Raw genomic sequence first — 15625 nt, 5'->3', positions numbered from 1 at the left:
AAAGACTTCTCCCTATGTCTGCCTCCTCAGCCAGTCATCAGCTCCACCCCAAGAGAAGCCTGTCTTGATTCCTGATCTGATCACCATGGTCTGAATGAGTGTGCTTCTGCTGGACTTAGAGCCTAAGGCTTGAGACTTCTGATCTGACACTTGAGCATGCAGAGGGAATGTCTGTCATGAGCCTGTCATGATTAAGTGTATTTGCAGTGCTTAGAATTAATCTAGAATTGTTTGCTGTGAATTGATTATGTCTATTGCAGTGCCTAGCATTAAGGATTGTCATTCTCTTGATTAAGAACCTATAGAGTGAAATTGTATTGAGTGATTTGAGTGAATAAAGCATTGAAAAGGGCAGAAGCACATGGGACATTCTTTATCTCTCCCCTTTGAATGCATAAGTCGCATCTTTGCCCATCACAACACCCAGGGACATAGACTCACTAAAAGACTGATTATTTTATTTTATTATTTAATAATAAAATTATACAATATTTCCCCTCCCCAAAACCTTACCACCAAACTAACAAGGCACAGAAAACTAACAGTAGATTACAATGGAAAGGTCTGTCAACACCAAGACTCTGAGGAAGAGTTCTTAAGGAACCCCAAACACAACAGAGAAGACAAAATATAAAACTACAGGAATCTGAAGTCTCTGGCACTTTCAACTATAGCAAACATTAAACACAATCCAAGGCCACAAAACACACATTAACAAATTCAAAGAATAGAATTGTCTCATATCACATTAGAGTTAAACCAGAAATCAGTACCCCAGAATAGCTGAAAAAAACAAAATGTCTAGAATTGAAATAATACATTTTAAAATAACACATGGGTCAAGAAAAATGTTTCAAGAGAAAATTAAAATATTTTAACTAAATTAAAATACAACTTATTAAAATTTGTGGAATGCCTAGGAAAAAATATAGTATATTAAAATATGTATTAGAAAGAGAAGATCTAATAGCAATAACCTAAGTTTCCTCCTAAGAAACATGGGGAAAGAAGTAGTAAGCAGGAAAAAAAATTAATGAATTAATACTAAGAAAAGGTACAGAGCTGAGCACAGTGGCAAATGCCTGTAATCCCAGTGGCTTCAGGAAGCTGAGGTAGGAGGATAACGAGTTCAAAGACAACCTCAGCAAAAGCGAGGAGCTAAGCAACTCAGTGAGATCCTGCCTCTAAATAAAATATAAAGAGGGCTGGGGATGTGGCTCAGTGGTTGAGTGCCCCTGAGTTCAATCCCGAGTATCCGCCCCTCCCCCCAAAAAAGAAAAAAAAGGTATAGAATATACACAAAGAAGTCAAAGGCAGGCCAAATGCAGACATTAATAAAATTAAAAATACAACAGAGATGAAAACTGTCTTTGAAAAAACCAATAAAACAGAAAAACTCCTGGCAAGACTGTCAAAGAGAGAGAGAACATAAATATAGAATGAAAAAGCAGCATAATAATAGACACGGCAGAAATTTGAAAACATAAGAGACTACTTTAAAAATTCATGTGATAAATTAGAAAATATAGGCAAATAGACAATTTTCCAGAAAAGCATATGTTTATAATTGATACTGGGAGGATTAAAAATATGTATGGCCTTGGGCAACTGTTAGGTTTGTTGTTATAATGTATGATCATTTTTAGATCCTATAACATAATCATATGCAGTAAATTAGGCTGGGCTAAAGATGATTCCTGAAACAGTAGCTGAGAGACATAAGTAAACTGTAATAAGATGATATGAAGAAGCCATATTAATCAGTTATTTATAAGGATTTCTAAGAATTATTAGAATCAGTGCTGAGAAAATTAAAACAACAACTCTCTAAAATAAATGTTCTTTGTCTTTCCCAATATCCAGAGCTCATCAGGTTCAGACAATTTTACAGGCAAAGTTCTACAAAATAATTCAGGGTTAGTAACATGAATAGATAAATGTTAGTAACATAAATAGATATGTCTTAACAATATGTTGTGAAAACTTACAGTTAACCCTTAAAACTGAGAAAAAAATAAAATCCTCCATTTTTCTCAGGTATTTTGTCATAATGCCAAAAAGATAATGAACTCAGTGAGGTAATGCATAAGTTATTGGCTTGATTGTGAACATTTCACAATGCATGCATATGTCAACATCATGTTGTACACTATAAATATATGCAATGTTTGTCAATTAAAAGTAGTAATAAAAAAGGACTTATAGTAAATAAGCCAGTGTAATATTGACATAGGGAGAGACAGATAAACAGATCAGATTATCATTTTTCACTCACACACACACGCACACACACACATATTATATACATATATATATGATATATGATGGGCACGATATTATTTTAATGAGAAAATATTCAATAAGTGGTAGTATTCAGACAACCAATTATCTATGTAGGGAAAAAATTAGGTCCCTATAAGGTCAGAATAAAGTAGGTTATGCTGAAGTGGAAACTCTTCAAAAAAATAGTAAAAGTGGTTTATAATATTTCTCATTCATTGTTACAAGTTCACTACATGTCAGTAAGGGAACCATGCTCACTATAGTCACTCAGAGATCCAGGTTGATGGAGCAATAATGTGTAGAAATGATTCTCTATTCATAGCTGATTGGCCAAAACTAATACTATGGTCCCATCTACTCAAAAAGGGTCAGGAAAACCATTCTATTCTATGCACAGAAGATAAATCTCTAGCAGGGAGCAGTAATGGCAAGATTAGATGGCAAATCCATGTAATCCACTGCAACAAATAATCCTTTACATTTCTTGACACATTTTTATTTCCCAACTCCACTGCATTATTTCCACATCATCTGGAAGGGATAGATTCTCTTTTGCAGACCGCTGTCCTAAGAAATGATAATCTCCAAAGAATTTCCCTTCTATGGAAAGTCAAAAGAGCTAAGCTAAGTCTCTTTCCAAGTGTATAGTGCATACATTCTTGGGTACCCATAGTACTATCTCCAGACTATTTTTCCTTTGATAAAGATCACAGGCACTCTGCTAAACACTTAGCATTTATTAACTCATGTAAACTTGAGAACATCCTTTGAGATTAGTACCATTATTGTTCTCATTTTAAATTGGAATAACTAAGATATAGAGAAGTTAAGTAATTCGGCTAGTAATGTGAAACCAGGCACTTCTGTTCCTTCAAGGCCCAGCTAAAATCCCCTTGCAAGAACCAACCCTACTTTGCTACAGTTTAATTATTCCTAATCCAGTGCTCTCTTGCAACCTTTTCTCCACAAATTCCTTCCATCCTCCTTCCTGTCTTTCTCTAGGCTCTAGTTCTGAATTCACCAGAGACTGTCCAAAAGGAAAAGATCTGTTTTCCCTGCAGGATTAATCTGACTAGTGTCACCTTTGTCTTCTCTATTTTATCTCTACAATCTGAAGAATCTTACCACATTGTCCCCAAATGACTTTCAGAGTGAAAGTATAAAGCTCACCCAGGAAAGGATTAGAATTTATTTATCACAAAGGCTACCTTCTTGAAGCTTCCTGAAGAACAAAATGACTGTCAGTACCTCTGGGCTAAAAGATGCTATGAGAAATTCTGGACAAGAGCAGGAAAGAAAGGGGTAAGGGGGGGTGAGAATGGGAAATGGGCATAGGAGGAGGGATTTAAGATCTACCTCTACTTCACTAGTGGCAGGTGCTATGTACTGAATTCTGTTGCCTGCCATTAATACACTGAAGCCCTGGCCCTTACTATGATGATGCTACTTGGAGATAATGCCTTTGGGAATTAATCAGGATTATACAGGGTAATGATGATGGTTACCTCCTGATGGCTTAGTGTCCTTAAAAGAGATACCAAAGAACTTGTTTATTCTCTGTATGCATGTGTCTGTGTGTGTGTGTGTGTGTGTGTGTGTGTGGTGTGCGCATGCGTACGTGCACATCACATGAAGTCACAGTAATAATGCAGTGAGAAGTCTGCAAGATAGGAAGAGGCTGTTATGATTTGAATATGGTCTGTCCCCTGTGAAACAAAAATTTAATTCCTATCTAAGAGATTAAGAGGGCAGAAATTCAAACTGACTGGTGTATAGAGGTGGGGCCTCTGGGATGATTAGGATTAGATAAAATCATCCTGATTGAATACTAGTGGTTTTATAAGAAGAGGGAAAGAGACCAGACACAAACTTAGATGCTCCCTGCCTCTTGCCATGAGATGCCCTGAGCCTATCTAGGGACTCTGCCTCTCAATCTTTGGCCAGATCTGTGAGCCAAAATAAGCTATCTTTTCTTTATAACTTAACCAACCTGTGGTGCTGTTATTAGCAACAGAAAACAGATTAAGATAACGGTCCTCAATAGAACCCAAGCATGCTGATACCTAGACTGATAGAAAATAAACTTCTGCTGTTTTAAGTCACCCAATCTACAGTATTTTGTTATGTCGGCCCCAGGAGACTAAGACAGTAGACATTTTACATATTACCTTAATTTTCCAATCACTGCATTTGTTTTATAATGTTTAAAATGGGATTCAATTGTCTAATAGCTATAAAGCCACTGCTTTTACCCCAGCAATATCTCCTACGGAAGACAAAACGTATATATTATTTGTTCTGTTTCTGACAATAATTAAATTCTTCTCTTAAATGAATTCCTAAACGTCTCTAAACCCAAGTACACTCTTCCAACACTAAAAGAATGAAACAGGATGCCCTCTAAAGTGCTCTGCCACACAGAGATGGCTTAAAATGTGTGAAAAAGGTTAAAAAAATTAAGGATTTTGGAATACAGAAGGGTTTTTATATTCCTGCATTGAAAAAGATATCACTGTGTGTATGCATATATATATGTATATATGCATATATATTTGCTTATATATATGCATACATACACACACACACACACACACACACACACACACATATGAATGAAGCCGAACAAAGTCTAAATAAACTATTCTGACTCTGGATCTCACCAAATCATTTGGTAGTACAAAATCTACACGCGCCACTACTAGATGCACGGATATGGTTGCTAGACTCAATCACTACTACGAAGAACTCCCTCTCAGGGCTAGAGTAGTAGCAAATACTCAGAAGTTCAGAAACCAGGATCCTTGATCCCACAAAAATGAAAATTTTCTTTCTTGCTGATCCTTCTATAACTTTGAATTTCAACTGGTCAAAGGGAGACCCTAATTATGACCTTTGTATTATAAGCAAGATCCAACTAGCTCCACTGACAAAGATCCACTTAGTGTTAAATGGAACAATTTAATTCCCAGTCAAATACAGATTTTAACAACTATAAATTTTGTTATGACTTATTTTCAGAATATGCAAAGTACAAATAAAAAACTAATTTTAACACAAAATAATTTGTGGCACTTTTCACAGATACATCACAAAAAAGAGATATTATACCTTATCCAATGTCCCTGCTATACTAAAGGAACTTCAAACTATATGTAATTGAAAGCTTAAAGCTTTTCTCAGAAAATCTCCATATTAGAGGGTAGAAGGATTTAACAAAGCAGTATAAAATCGTGAGTAAGCTGGGCAGTGGTGCATGCCTGTAATCCCAGTAGCTCCGAAGGCTGAGGCAGGAGGATCACGAGTTCCAAGCCAGCCTCAGCAAAAGTAAGGTACTAAGCAATTTAGTGAGACCCTGTTTCTAAATAAAAATATAAAATAGGGCTGGGGATGTCGTTCAGTGACCAAATGCCCCTGAGTTCAATCCCCAGTAGTACCCACACCCCTGCAAAAAAGGTAAGTAATAAGCAAGGAACTAAAAGGGAACACAATTATTATTTCCCATTAAAATTAAATAATATGGTTATGACAAAGTTTGCATGTCATTTTAACCTGCTAAAAATTATTTTCAAATATGATTTTTGCACCATTAACACAATGCTAGAGATCTGCTTCAAAGGAATTTGGTGGAAAGGAACAAGATGGAAAGAAAACAGGAATGGAAAGGAGATAGGTTCATGAATTGGAAATTGAAGAAAAGTGAGGAGCACACTGGGATTCATTATCAATTCTAACATATGCTTGAAATTTTCTCCATTAAAAAAACTTTAAAACTTTTTATACTTTTCTGATAAGCAAATTTAATCCTTATATCCTAAAAATATAGAAAGACTAGTACCTTCCAATCTTTGAATTTTTGCTTTCACAGAAATAACAGCTTCAAAGGGTGAAACTCTCAGCTCAAAACAAGTTCCAGTCAATGTTTCAATGAAGAGTTCCATGGTATCACAGAAAGACAGTTTATAGTAATATGGTCCCACGTTATCTTCATTGAAGAATGGAGGCTCTTTTCTGTTGTCCATCACTTTGACTTTTCTAATTCCTCTGGAATAAGTCGTAGCCAACTGTATTGCAGTTCTAGCCAAATCAACTTTGAACATTGGTAATATGTACTGTTGTTCATGTTTTGAGTTTGTACCTAAAAAAGAATAATTTTTTAAACAAGTTTCATTCTTCCCTAAAAATTTTCTTAATAATTTTATGACTAATCCTGAATTTTTCACACTTACCTCTGAAACCACTCTTCAAAATAAACTATAACATTATTAAGAATAGGCACATGTAGATATAGATAGATTTTTTTTGTCTGTGCACATTTATATGTCTGTCTCACTATGGATTGAACCCTGAGGCACTGATAATATCCTTACTTCTTTTTTATTTTTTTATTTTGAGGCAGAACCTCACTAACTTGCCTAGGCTGGACTTAAACTTGTGATCCTCCTGACTTAGTCTCCAGAGTTGCTAGGATTATAGGCTTATGCCACCATGTCAGGCAAAATAGGTATGCTTTTGATATTCTGATGTACTAAAGCTTAAAACAATTCCTAACATATTGTATATGGCAAACAATCATTTTAATATTTAAACTCAAAGTGTCAACCTAACTTTATAAGACTTTGAAAAATATATGCATATCATTTTCCAAAAAATATGTAAATTAGGTCATCAAAATCTATCAAGAATAATTTTGCAGTCATTGCATATTTGAATCAAACCAGATAAAAGGAACCACAAGAATCTTAATAGGTTGTTTAAAAACAGGACCCACTAAATAACCAATGAGCGTTTGGATTTCCAGGGACTAGCTATCATTATAATATTAAAAGGTGGTTAGTATTGGTAAGAGATATTAGATAATCTTTTTTAACATTTATTTTTTAGTTGTAGGTGGACTCAATACTTTTATTTCACTTATTTACTTTTATGCAGTCTTGGGAATCGAAATCTAGTGCCTCACGCATGCTAGGTGAGCACTCTTCCTCTGAGCCACAACCCCAGTTCCCCTAGATAATCTTTACTTAAAACATACAATGGCTAATAGGTAGAAGAGATAAAGACACCAAGCAGAAGTAATAAGAGAAATCACAAGTATGGGCCAGGCACAGTGGCACAGGCCTGTAATGCAGCAATTTGGAGGTTGAAGGAGGATCTGAAATTTGAGGTCAGTCTCAGCAACTTAATAAGAACCTTAGCAACTTAGGACTGAGGATGTATCTCATTGCTAAAGTGCAACTGGATTTAATAACACCCTCCAAAAAATTACAAGTGTGGAATTAGGAACATAGGAATAATCAAATAGATAAAATGATGTTAATCAATAAACTCTTGGGAAAAAGGGAGGCCCTCAAACTTAAACTGTAAGAATAATACACATCTTCCTGGATGGGTAGGGAAAACTTTTTTGTAAAATGGCTTTATTGATATATAATTTATAGATTACAAAATTTTTCAATTAAAATGTAAAATGCATTGATTTTTAGCATATTCAGAGTTGTGTAACAGTCACCACAACCACTTTTGTGTATGTATTGGGGGGTAGGGATTAGGGATTGAAACCAGAAACCTTGCACATGTCTACCACTGAGATACACCCCCAATTCCTCACAATCACTTTTAGAGCATTTTCATCACCCTGAAAAGGAACCTCATAACCTATAGCCATATCTCCTAAATTTCCCCATTTTGCCTCTCAACCACTAATCTACTTTTTTCTCCCCATAATTATCCCATTCTGGATAGTTTACATAAGCAGAATTATACAATATAAAGTCTTTTGTGACATGTTTACTTGGCATGTTTTCAAAGTCCATTTATGTTCTAGGTATACAATATTCCCTTATGTGGATACACATCATATTTTTCCAGTCATTAGTTGATGAACATTTGGGTTGTTTCTAATCTTTGCCTATTATTAATTACAAGTTTTTGTGTAGACACATATTTTCCTTTCTCATATGTGTGTGTGTGTGTGTGTGTGTGTGTGTGTGTGTGTGTCTAGGAGTAAGTTTGCTGAGTTTTGTAGTAACTCTATGTTTTGCAATTTATAGAACTGTTTTCCAAAGTGGTCTGAACCATTTTACAATCCCACCAACAATGAATGAGGGTGCCAAATTCTCCATATTCTTGTCAACACTTCTGGTCTTTTTGATTAAAACAATCCTGTGGATGTGCAGTAGTATGTTGTAGTTGTGATGTGCATTTCTCTAATAACTAATAATTTTGAACATTTTTATGTGATTATTGTCCATTGGTATATCTTCTACAGAGAAATGTCTATTTGGATCCTTTGCCCATTCTTTAATTTTTTTTTATCATTGAGATGTAAGTTTAAATAACCTATATATAAGCCCCTTACCCTATATAAAATTAGCAAATATTTTCTCTCATTTTGTGAGTTGTCTTTTACTTTCTTGATGTTATCACCATAAATTCAGAATTTGTCAATTTTGATCAAGTCCAATTTGGCTATTGTTTACCAGTTGTTTCAATATCATTTATTGGAATGGCTGTCCTATCCCCATTGTCATTAATCCCTTGTAGAAAATCAACTGAGGAATGTGTTTAATCTCAGACTTTTAATTCTATTTAATTGGTCAATACATCTATACTTTTTTCACTAATACAGTATAGCTTTAAGCTCTGAAATCAGGAAATGTGAGTCCTCCAACCTGTTCTTCTCTTTGCAGACTACTATTCTAAAATCCCTGAATTTCCATATGATTTTTAGGATGAATACACCTATTTTACAAAAATGTCAGGTGATATTTTGATAGGAATTACAATGAGTCTGTGTATCAATATTCTTGGAGAGTACTGCCATATTAACAACACCGTCTTCCAATCCAGGAACATGCAATATCTTTCATTTTATGTTTTCTTTAATTTGTTTCAAGTATTTTGTTTTTTAGAGTATAACCTGTATATTCTTTTTAGTTCATTTATAAGTATTATTATTATACTATTATAAATGGAATTATTTTTAGGATGTTCATTGCTAATGTACAGTAATAAAATTATTTTTAATATGCTAATCTTATACTTTAATATGCTAATCTTATGCAACTGTGCTTAATTGTTTTAGTTCTAATATTTTTGTAGTGGATTCGTTAATGTTTTCTATATATAAGCTGTACACACAAGATCATGTTACATGTAAATATAGTGTTACTTCTTCTTTTCCAATCTAGATGCCCTTTATTTTCTTTTCTTAGTTATAGTAAGTCCTTTGAACCTACAGTGTAAGGTTGACTAGAAATGGTTTGACTAGACATCTTTGTATTCCTGAGTGTAGAAGGAAAGCATTAAGTTTTGCCACTAGATATGATGTTTATTGTGAGGTTTTCATAGATAATCTTTCTTAGGTTAAAGAGTTTCCCTTCTATTCCTGCTTGTTTAGTATTTGGGGGTTTTGTTTCAAATCATGAAGGGGTCAAATATTTTTTTCCCTGTATCCTTTTAAATAATCATGGTTTTAATAATGAGTTATTACTTTATGCTAATAATTTGATATATTACATTGACTTTTGTAGGTTGAATCAACCTTGAATTCCCAGACTTAATTGTATTTGTACACATAATCCTTCATATATGTTGCTGGATTTGGTTTGGTAGAATTTACTACTATGGATTTCTGTGTCTATAATCATGAGATAATAATTTGTAGTTTTGTCTTTTTCTGATTTTATAATCAAGGTAATATTTGCTTCATAGAATCAGTTGGGAAATGTTCCCAAGTAAACTTCTGGATGTATTTCAGAATGGGTAAAACTCCAGAGTAGAAGGATATCAGTAAGCAAGCCAAGGTAAACATTATATAGAACTGTAAAAAAAAAAAAAAAAAAAAGTATCATACATACATTAATTTTTTCTACCAAGGGATATTATCTATCACTGAAGTCATTATAATTTTAATAGAAATATATTTAAAATTATCTAAAGATTGTGGTTTGGATAATAATAATCTTCACTCAAAAAGCATGATAAGCTGGGGACTGGGGTTGTGGCTCAGCGGTAGAGCACTCACCTAGAGTATGGGAGGCCCTGGGTTCAATCCTCAGCACCATATAAAAATAAATAAATAAAATAAAGGTATTGTGTCCAACTACAACTAAAAAATAAATATTAAAAAAAATTAAGAAAAAAACCATGACAAGCATCTGAATTCTGGACACTACAAAGATACCTGAAATCTAATATATCCCAAAACTAACTACCTTTCCTACAAACCTTCCGTCTGTTCTTCAGTCCTCACCTTGTTAAACAGTACCACCAGTCAATCAGTCAAACCAGAAATTTATAAATTATTTCATATTTTTCCCCCAACCCCGTGATATCTGGAAGTGACCAATCTTGACAGTATGACTTCTTTTTTTTTAATTTGTTACATATGACAGTACAGTGATCTTGACATATCATACATTTGAATCAGATGGGATATAATTTCTCATTTTTCTGAGTATACAGGTTGTAGAAACACATTGGTCATGCAGTCACATATATACACACAGTAATAATAATGTCTGTTTCATACTACTATCCTTCCTATCTCCCCAACCCTTCCCCCCTTCCCTCCATTTCTCTCTACTTAATCTAGGGTAACACTATTTTTTTTTCTCACATCTTCATATACATGTATTTTGTATAACAGAGAAGGTCTCTTTCCACCATCCATGCAATTCCATTTCTCCCTCCCCTTCCCTCCCACCCCTCTTCCCTATGTAGAGGTAATCTTCTTCCCATGCTCTTCCTCTCTTCCCTATTTTGAGTCACCCCCCTTATATCAGAGAAGACATTCAGCATTTGTTTTTTTGGGGGGGATTGGCTAACTTCACTAAGCATAATCTGCTCTAATGCCATCCAATTTCCCTGTAAATGCCATTATCTTATTATTTTTTAGTGCTGAGTAATATTCCATTGTATATACATGCCACATTTTTTTTTATCCATTTATCCATTGAAGGGCATCTAGGTTGTGAATTGAGCTGCTATAAACATTGATGTGGCTGTGTCTCTGTAGTATGCTGTTTTTAGGTCCTTTGGGTATAGTCCGAGAAGGGGTCAAATGGTGGTTCCATTCCCAGCTTTCCAAGGAATCTCCATACTGCTTTCCAAATTGGCTGCACTAATTTGCAGTCCCACCGGCAGTGTATGAGTGTACCTTCCTGCGCCCCCCCCCCAATCCTCTTCCGCACTTGTTGTTTGTCTTCATAATGGCTGCCATTCTTACAGGAGTGAGTTGGTATCTTAGAGTAGTTTTAATTTGCATTTCTCTGATTGCTAGAGATAATCAGCATTTTTTTTATATTTGTTAATTGATTGTACATCCTCTTCTGAGAAGTGCCTGTTCAGGTCCTTGGCCCATTTGTTGATTGGGTTATTTTGTCTTTTTTGGCGTATAGCTTTTTGAGTTCTTTGTATACCCTAGAGATTAGAGCTCTATCTGATGTGCGAAGGGTAAAAATTTGTTCCCAGGATGTAGGCTTCCTATTCACCTCACATATTATTTCTCTTGCTGAGAAAAAACTTTTTAGTTTGAATTCATCCCATTTGTTGATTCTGGTTTTAATTCTTGTGCTATAGGTGTCTTATTAAGGAAATTGGGGCTTAACCCCACATGATGGAGATTAGGGCCTACTTTTTCTTCTATTAGACACAGAGTCTCTGGTTTAATTCCTAGATCCTTGATCCATTTTGAGTTAACTTTTGTGCATGGTGAGAGATAGGGATTCAATTTCATTTTGTTGCGTATGGATTTCTGATTTTCCCAGCACCATTTGTTGAAGATGCTATCCTTTCTCCAGTGCATGCTTTGAGCACCTTTGTCTAATATAAGGTAGTTGTAGTTTTGTGGGTTAGTCTCTGTGTCCTCTATCCTGTACCATTGGTCCACCAGCCTGTTTTGGTGCCACTACCAAATTTTGTTATTATTGTTCCGTAGTATAGTTTAAGGTCTGGTATAGCGATACCACCTGTTTCACTCTTCCTGCTTAGAATTGCTTTAGCTTTTCTGGGTCTCTTATTTTTCCAGATGAATTTTATAATTGCTTTTTCTATTTCTGTGGGGAATGCCATTGGGATTTTGATCGGAATTGCATTGAATCTGTATAGAGCTCTTGGTAATATGACTTATTAATATTTCTGTATACTGTTACCTCTCCATTCACACTGATTAGAACTTAGTTTCAAGAGTTTATTAGCTCTCAACTGAGCCTTTTTCAAAGCCTAGCTATTACCCTTGATTCCTGTGTTTCATTCTTCAAATACATCAATTAACATTTTAAAAAAACTTTTGGAAATAAAGTTTATGAAAATTGGATCAGGGTGTCATTTTATCATACTATTCAGTAATTACTATATGCTCTCTATTATCTGTATTTAAGCAGGGGAAGAGGTCAAAGTTCTAAAATGTTTATTCTTGACTTTAGAATGCACTGAAGAAAAATCTCACCAATGAGGGAAATGAACCTAAGTTAAAGACACAAATTTTTCTCCTTTTAAATACTTTATTTTTTGTAGGGAAGATTTAGGTTCACAGTAAAATTGAGTAAAAAGTACATAAGAGCTCAACCACCCTCCTCCTCTCCTAGCTACATCCTGTGCCAGCACAGTACATTTGTTATAACTGATGAACCTACATATCATTATCACCCAAAATCCATGTTTACATTAGGGTTCACTGTTGATGATTTATAAACTGTAGGTTTGGACAAATGTATATAGACATATATTCCCAATGACAGTAGTTACACTGCCCCCCAAAATCCTATGTTCTATCTATTGATCCTTCCCCTTTCCCCCAACTCCTAATCTCTTAAATGTATTCACTGTTTATCTTTTCCAGAATATCATATAGTTGAAATCATTCAATATTCAACCTTTTCAGATTGACTTCTTTCACTTAAAAAAATGCATTTAAGGTTCTTCCACATCATTTCATGACCTGATGGCTTATTTATTTTTAATATTAAATGATATTCTATTGTCTGGATTTATTTATCCATTCACTGACTGATAGGTATCTTAGATATTTCCAAATTTTGGCAATTATAAACAAAAGTTACTATAGACATTGTATTCGTGTTTTCATAAGGATGTAAGTTTTCAACTCATTTGGGCAAATCCCAAGAAGTTCAACTGCTGGATTGTATGATAAGAGTATGTTTAGTTTTTTTAAGAAGACACTAAATAGTATTCCAAAGTGTCTATACTATTTTGGCATTCCGACCAGAAATGAATGGGAATTCCTGTTGCTTCACATCCTCACCAGCATTTTGTATTACACTGTCAGTATTCTGGATTTTGGTCATCCTAAGCAGTCATGTAGGAGTGTCTTGTTTTAATTTGTTTCCCTAATAAAATATGGTGAGGAGTACAGGTTATCTTTTGAAACCATGGAACTAATCTTGTTAGTTCTTAGCTCAAGGTTTCATGATAGCATCCACTCTATAGAATAACATTCAGGCTGGATATGGTGGCATGCATCTGTATCCCCCACTACTCAGAAGACTGAGGCAGGAGGATCTCAAGTTCAAGGCCAATCTTGCCACTGTTACCAGACCCTGTCTCAAAATAAAAAAAAATAAAAATAAAAATGGCTGGAGATGTAGATCCATGGTAAAGTGCTCCTCAATTTAATCCCTAGTACCCAGGGAGGGTTAGATAGGCATCGGAAAACATTCAGACTTTCTAGAAAGGCTCTTAAGATCTCACCTTCTAACCCCTTTTTATTTATCTGCATATTTCACCCAAAACCCTTTGATAATTTATCCTCTAATCATTTCTACCTCCAGCTTTGGAACATACCAGCTTCTATCTTTGCTCCTGTTCTGCTCTGTTCACTGTCTACATACACACAACTACCTGATAAGGACCTAATCAGCTCCAGGGGCTGTGGATATATCTCAAGGACCATACATCTCAAGGAGGTTCTGGGTTTAATTCACAATGCCACCCAAAATAAATTAATAAACTTAGCTCTAACATAACCTATCCCATAAAACTTTTTTTTAAATTTTTTTTAGTTGTTGATGGACCTTTATTTATTAATTTATATGTGGTGTTGAGAATCAAACCCAGTACCTCACCCATGCTAGGCAAACGCTCTGCCACTAAGCCACAACCCTCAGCCCCCACAAAATCTTTTATATCTAGTCTTGTTTTCCTTTTATTTATTTATTTAGTTATTTATTTGAACTTGGGATTGAACTCTTGAGGTGCCACATCCCCAACCCTTTTCTTTGTTTTTTGACATAGGGTCTCACTAAACTGCTCAGAGCCTTCATTTTTGCTGAGGCTGTCCTCAAACTATCGATCCTCCTGCCTCAGGCTCCTGAGTCACTGGGATTACAGGCAAGTGCCACCATGCCCAGTTTTATTCTCCTTTGCCCCACTACCTATATCATGTATTACACATAACAATTTTATTGTTTTTTTATTGGTTGTTCAAAACATTACAAAGCTCATGATAAATCATCTTTCATACAATTTTATTGTTTACATGGCTTTCTTGCCCTTCTAAACTATAAGCTATTTAAGGGAGGAAAGACATTTGATTTACTTTTCCATCATCTAGCAGTGTTTTTCACATATTGGTACTCACTGAAAGTTTGTTGAATTAAAGAATAAGAAAAAACTTCCTCAATTGATGCTTAAAAAAACTGTGATATACATAAGGCATTATTTTGTCCTAAAGAGAGGAAGATTGATTATGCTCCAAAAGTTTGTTTGAAGGGACAATGGTTTCCCATGGAAATGATGACCAAATCCAACAAAATATACCCAACTCATGACAGACATGCACATATATGTATTTTGATATAGTGTGAGCTTTCATAATACTAAAAGGAAATTAATTTAGTTACTAAGGAACCTGCATTGCATTGTGCAAATTGCTAATGCTCCTAAAGAAATGGCATCACAGGAGGAAAAGTTATTGCTGCCATGTATATGTGTGTGTGTGTATATATATACATATATATACATATAAATATACATATATGTATATAAATACACACACACACATTAGTTTACAACAACAACAAAAAAACATAAATAGAAGAAGACCAGTAGAGCAGAGGAAGGAAACAGGAGAGGGAGAAAGGGAGAGTAAGAGAAAAGTACTAGGGACTAGGACTGAAGTGAAGGAAATTATATTTCATGTGTGTATGACTATGTCAAAACAAACTCCAATATTACCTATAACTATGATGCATCAATTTAAAAAAGGAAAAAGGTAGTGAAAATGTCTACAGGAAAAATGACTTTATATGGCTCTCTAGAACCTTAATCCATTTTCTTTCCCTTAAAATGAGATTTTGGTTCTTAAAAACATACTTATCAGCAG

At 34.7% G+C, this 15625-nt stretch overlaps 1 protein-coding gene across 1 annotated transcript in view; it reads right to left on the bottom strand.

Moving 5' to 3' along the window:
• Zfand4 (zinc finger AN1-type containing 4) overlaps positions 1-6412 on the bottom strand; it is a 62724-nt gene extending 56312 nt beyond the window's left edge. Inside the window, exon 1 of the mRNA XM_076834903.1 lies at positions 6119-6412. Coding sequence (XP_076691018.1) covers positions 6119-6380 — 262 coding nt within the window. The 5' untranslated portion in view covers positions 6381-6412. The remainder of the gene's footprint in view (positions 1-6118) is intronic.
• Positions 6413-15625: the final 9213 nt, after the last annotated feature.

This window comes from Callospermophilus lateralis, chromosome 15 (genome assembly GCF_048772815.1).
Source record: "Callospermophilus lateralis isolate mCalLat2 chromosome 15, mCalLat2.hap1, whole genome shotgun sequence".
Classification (NCBI taxonomy): domain Eukaryota; kingdom Metazoa; phylum Chordata; class Mammalia; order Rodentia; family Sciuridae; genus Callospermophilus; species Callospermophilus lateralis.
Note: the sequence above shows the minus strand (reverse complement) of the source record. Positions and strands in the feature narration are given on the sequence as shown.